The following is a 6,000-nucleotide window of genomic DNA, read 5'->3' on the forward strand; positions in this document are numbered from 1 at the left end:
ACTTGGCATAACACCTGGACACGTGCGCAAGGTGGACTGCTATCTTCCCTGCCTTAAAGGAGAATCTCGGTTTTTTACACCACGGTCCTCATTTCCAGCTTAAAATATGATGTTTTCTACCCACAAATACTTTTGGGTTCATTCGGATCCCCACAGAAGATTTGTCGCACCGAGTACACTCCTCAAACACTCAAACAGGCTAGAACGAGAGCCTGCGGGGCATGCTGCTTACGCTCTGTAAATGACACTTTTTCGGTCACATCGCGGTTCGTTATGGTTGTAAATATAATTATGAGAACATGAAATAGATATCTTACTAACCGTCCTCTGCTCCCGAGTGCCGACAGCCCACTCCGTTTGCTGTCCGGGGTGCTTGGGAAGATGCAGTGAGAAGCGCTTCTGTTTGTTTACAGTAGAAGAAGAGAAACCACAGAAGAAGTACATAAGCACTGCAAGCCCATCCGGGGCAGATCAGAGTTGAGTCGCTCGGTGATGTTGTTAGCTTAGCTTCTAGCTTGGCATTATTATAGATACTGTATCTGATGTCAAGATTATGGACGTTTCAATTCCATTACCGCTCGTGTGGAATCATGCCACATATCGACAACAACAGTGGGAGATGTTATGTGATGGGCACCTGGACAGCAAACGGAGTGGGCTGTCGGCACTCGGGAGCAGAGGACGGTTAGTTCGATATCTATTTCATGTTCTCATAATTATATTTACAACCATAACGAACCGCGATGTGACCGAAAAAGTGTCATTTACAGAGCGTAAGCAGCATGCCCCGCAGGCTTCGTTCTAGCCTGTTTGAGTGTTTGAGGAGTGTACTCGGTGCGACAAATCTTCTGTGGGGATCCGAATGAACCCAAAAGTATTTGTGGGTAGAAAACATCATATTTTAAGCTGGAAATGAGGACCGTGGTGTAAAAAACCGAAATTCTCCTTTAAGGCACGCGCAAACAGGTGCGCAAACGCAAATAGGGGATATCGCCTGCACCAAGATAGGGCCCCAGGTCATATTTTCTCACCATCGATGAATATATAACATTTATATAGCAATTTATTTTGCGATGACCTTGCAGGGTAAAGGCTATATGAAGACGTACTGGCTGAAGGGGAAGAAGGATCTGTCGTTCAAAACTCCGGCGGAGCTGCGCTACAGCAGCGAGCAGAAAGACTCCGAGGACAGGAGCTCCGACAGGTGAGTGAGTATGAAGGAGAGCAGTCGACAGTTACCACAGGTGGAAAGTAACTAAGTACTTTTACTCAAGTGATGTACTTTAGTACAATTTGAAGTACTGGCACTTTACTTGAATATTTCCAATTTATGAGACTTTCTACTTTTCCTCCACTATATTTCTGAGGGAAATTTGGTCATTTTCCCTCAACTACATTTACCTAACAGCTGGAGTTACTAGTTACTTTGTAGAATAAGGTTTTACATGCAAAACATAGAAGGATAAGCCCATAAAATATGTTGCATTGTTAGAGTTTAAACTCTAGAGAGTATATGGTAGCAGCCTATCAGTTATAGACCGACAACAATAAAATAGTTATTACAGGTTAATGCCTCAATAAGGAGCAATTTTACTTTTGATGAATAAGTATATTTTACTACTTCTATACTTTTACTCAAGTAAATTATTGAATGCAGAAATTGTACTTTTAATGAATTATTTTTCCCATTATGTTGTTGCATGAGACAGTGAGCAATGGGGGAATCACATTGCTCACATTGCTCACACTACGCAACTGGTCTTTGTGTAGCAAGAGGCCATGTTGGTCTTCATCTGTGGGCATCTATTGTTCAAAAGTCTCTATAGAAACATACACCTGTAATCATGCTTTGTCAAATCTGCTTATTGCTTTCTGTTGTAAACCACTATGAAAACATCTGACTGCACTACAGTTCCACCTGCACTGACATCAAGCGCTCCACCTCTAACCTCAACATCCCTGGCCGCGAGGAGCAGGCGGAGGGGAAGCGCAGCCCCAGTGACCTCCCCATGGACACGCTGCAGCCACCAGAGGGCGCCAGCGAGCCCCGCACCGTTTCGGCCGAGCCTCAGGAGAAGGAGAGAGCCAAAAAGACTAAGAACAACAACAAGGGGGCTAAACTGGAGGTCCCCCAGGGGAGCGCAGCAGTGCTGGAGGCAGTGCCGCCCGCCGACGCGGTGGGGGAGAACCCGGGCCCGCAGCTCAACAACAACAAGAGGAACAGCTTCTGGCAGCAGTACGCCAAGCTGCCCGCCAACCCGCCCGTCAACCTGCCCATACGCAGCGCGTCCTGCTCCATCCTGTGAGAGGCTTGGCCCCGCGCCCACAGGATGCAGGGTAGATTGTAGTCCGAGATTACAAGACACCCTCAACATGTGACGAGGGTCTGACTCCCAAAAGATTGCAGAAGTTTAGTAAAAAGGCAAGACAGGGTGAGGCGCTTCAACATTTTCAACATTCATGGTTACTGGCAATCTACACAGCGCATTTTGATTGATATGTAATGTCAAGGACAGTGAGCGGTTTTGTGACATTTTGGGTGAAAATGAGCAATACTGAATTAAGCAAGAAAATGTCAAAATCCGAAAAAGTCCACTTTGGTTTGCATGAAGCAAACTTCAATAAAGTTTTTGCAACATTTTCACCAACTTCTAGCTCCATGCCCTTGATGTGCTTTAAAAAAAAATGGCTTGTACTCAGAGGAGCAACTTTCAGGTTTCATTTCCCCATTTTTCAGTGAGTGTAGACCGTCTTTCTTCTGACAAGGATGCTTGGTTTCACATGACCACCATGAGTGCTGAGAATGCACAGCTTTCACATCAGGGCTTCCTTATTTTGAAAGCACAGAATCCTCTTCACACAAACACATGCATAGAGAAACACAGGTCATGTCGGTAATGACAATGATGTTGATCATAATAACAATGACATGTTATTTCTGCATTTCTTGATGTTATATCCACTGTATTATTGTACAGGTTTTTAAGCCATGTAAGTAATTATTACTGTGGGAATATTAGAATGTATAATGACAACAAATTACAGTCCTGGGAATTTAAAGTAAGACATTTTTTGTGACAGGGCTTATGGAGTTTTCAGGTGAGGCAGTGACTTTTATATATAATTCATTTGATTCAGTGCCTGAGATTAGATGTCATCAGAAGTTGTAGTTTGTTTTGTGTAAACTAGGCTCATGGCATTTTGGCTAGATATTTAAAACATTGTCTAAATCTTCATAATGAGTTCTGTTTCCAATTGTTGTATCTGAATGACTACATGTGTTCCACTGTATGCCAGTGTTTATTTATGTAAAACTGTATGTGGTCAGCCACCAAGACAAATTCTGCATCTTCCTGTCTTTGTGTATTTTGGTATTGCACTAACTACTAACTTTCTCATCCACTAGTGAGCGGTTAGTAGATTCCAAAAACCTCCAATATAATATTTGTTGGAATAGAAACAGTGACAGTAATAGAAACAGTTCTACCAAGCATCTGGTAGAAAAGGGCAAATGTACAAGCTGCAACCAAAATTTACTTGGTGGCTGGTGTTCATTTCCAAATCCCAATTGCTAGTTCTGAAAATGCTTCAGAAGTTGGAGTTTTGACACTGTGTGATGATGTTTTTTTTTATGAAGTTTTCTCCCCAATTGTACAAATTCCCCCCTGCTGTCCTCGTCATTGCTCCACCCCCTCTGCCGATCTGGGGAGAGTTGTAGTCTACCACATGCTTCCTCTGATACATGTGCAGTCACCATCCACTTTGGTTCTCACCAGGGGCCACCTGACCGACCAGAGGAGGCACTAGTACACATACCCTTAATCCGGTTTCCCAACTGCAGGCGCAGGCACATGTAGCCTGGTTCTGTTCTGTTCATGTCGTGGATCCATCTGCACTGTGCACAATCCTTTCAGTGGGTGGAAGTAGCCTACTTGCCTTGACAGACAACTCCTTCAGCCAATCAGCGGCAGGTCCAGTCAAATCCAACTCCACTCGGGAGAACGGCGAAAACATATTTTCCGCAGAGAAACTCTGCTGTTGCATACTCCTGTACTTGTTTAAATAGTTGTTTAGTCTATTTCTGCAATAACTGCACTTATGGCTGTTAGTGTTTCACTTGATGAACGTTGATGTTACTGCTTGAGCGTGACCATGAAGAAGGCCTGTTGGCTGAAGCGTCTGTTGTTGCTTCGCCCAGATGATGGAATAAACCTGTAAAAGGACATTTAGTGTGCTGGCTTTTTTTCTTGCTTTTATACATTGTTTTCGCCTTTTGCACCTGAGTTTTTATCGATTCTTTGAGTGTGCTCGCTACTGGTGAGGTTGGTCTCGCAGAACGAAACAGAATGCTAACATGGGGGCTCGAACCTGCAACCCTCACGTTGGTAGGCAGGGAATCTACCGCTGCACTACTCAGACGCCCGATGTGTAAAACATTAAGAAAATGTCATTCAAGAACAAGCGGGATGGAAGGGTTTTTGTATCCACTCTATGGAGAGAGAGTGAATCCCCGTCAGCTGCAGACTGATCAGATTAGATCTCTGAACCAGCACTTGTTGATCTAGATCTTGCGCTCTCCACATATCTTATAACACGGCGAGCGGAAAAAGACAGTGCGAGCACAGAAAACACCTAAGCTCACCAAACCCTCCGTCCAATTCAGGCTCCACATCTTCAAGCACAATCCACTGACCTCGCTGGTGGTTATGAGGTCACTGATTCCTGTCTTACTCATTTGGTGATAACACAGTGCCATTATGCTTGTGTGTGTGTGTGTGTGTGTGTGTGTGTGTGTGTCTGTGTGTGTGTGTGTGTGTGTCAGGTTGGAGGTTAGAAAACCCTTGTGATCTTTTAATGGAAGATAAGTGACATAATTGATGCTGCTCCTTAATTATCTCATAACCAAAATAGGCAAGTGCGTACATGCCGTGTCCTGTACGAGGCTGTAACAGGTATGAGCTCATTTTGAGGAGGGACCTTCAAACACAAACACTACAGTGGAGCTCATCTCCCTGCTGATATTTCCTTGTGAGATGTCACTACACGATAAAGAGGAAGCCATCAGGAAACCGCTTTAAGCACTACTTCCTGTCTGTTGCCGTGGTGACAGACCTCATTTTGCAGTTGCAAAAAGTTTACCAGCTCTTTACTGGAGTGACTGTGTTGCAGGAGGAGGAGGGTGTGGGAGGCAAAACAAAGAGTGCAGGTGTCTTCTAGCCTCCTCCATCACACACTGGTGGGCTGGTATCCTGTCCAGGCAGCGCTCTCTCCGACCAGCTGGGTCTGCACCTCGCCTCTGACCCCCAACATCTGACAGCCATTACCGGGCTCAGCGCGCTCATTGGACGGGTCTTCCAGCCAACTGCCCCTGCCTCGGCACAGCTGGTTGCCATTCGGATAAACCTATAGATAAACACCAGTGCTTTGGAGTCAGCGAGGGAGGGGGACTGGCCACAGATAAATGAATCAGTGTATTCATGACTTGTGTGATCAGGGACTCGCAACTCAAGTTTCTGGGAATGATCGCCCCCAGCGTCGGCAATGACCGGGCTCCCTATCGGTTACTCTGGAAAACATACAATATTGCCCTCGTGTCTATTTATATTTCACTCCCTCAAATAAGATAAGAAATGAGAAGGGTGATAAGTCGGATAGCAACCAGCGTAAACATGGATTCATACACAGGAGTGATATATCCTAATAATGTATAGGTCTGCCGTGATCTCTTTAGCTTATGTTATTATATTACAGTGCTATTACTGTACAAAGCCCAGTATTTACATTACATTTATATGTACAGTACCAGTCAAAAGTGTGGACACACACTTTTTTCTCTCTAGACATCAAACTATGAAATAACAATATGAATAATGCAGGGACCAAAAAAACTGTCAAACAAATCCAGACTAGCTCTTTGTTCTTTTTGTTTTTTTTGCAGTTATTTTAGTAGCCGTCCTTTACCTTGATGGAGGCAAAGGCTTTGGAAAGAAATTCACACAG

The 6,000-nt window shown here is 44.4% G+C and overlaps 1 protein-coding gene across 1 annotated transcript in view; it reads left to right on the forward strand.

Annotated features, from left to right (window-relative positions):
- LOC310772731 (soluble guanylate cyclase 88E-like) overlaps positions 1–2,306 on the forward strand; it is a gene marked incomplete at both ends in the record, with an annotated part of 41,631 nt that extends 39,325 nt beyond the window's left edge. Inside the window, 2 exons of the mRNA XM_083632637.1 lie at positions 1,086–1,204; positions 1,913–2,306. Coding sequence (XP_083488763.1) covers positions 1,086–1,204; positions 1,913–2,306 — 513 coding nt within the window. The remainder of the gene's footprint in view (positions 1–1,085; positions 1,205–1,912) is intronic.
- Between the last annotated feature and the right edge of the window lie 3,694 nt (positions 2,307–6,000).

Source organism: Poromitra crassiceps (genome assembly GCF_964638095.1).
Source record: "Poromitra crassiceps genome assembly, chromosome: 1".
Classification (NCBI taxonomy): domain Eukaryota; kingdom Metazoa; phylum Chordata; class Actinopteri; order Beryciformes; family Melamphaidae; genus Poromitra; species Poromitra crassiceps.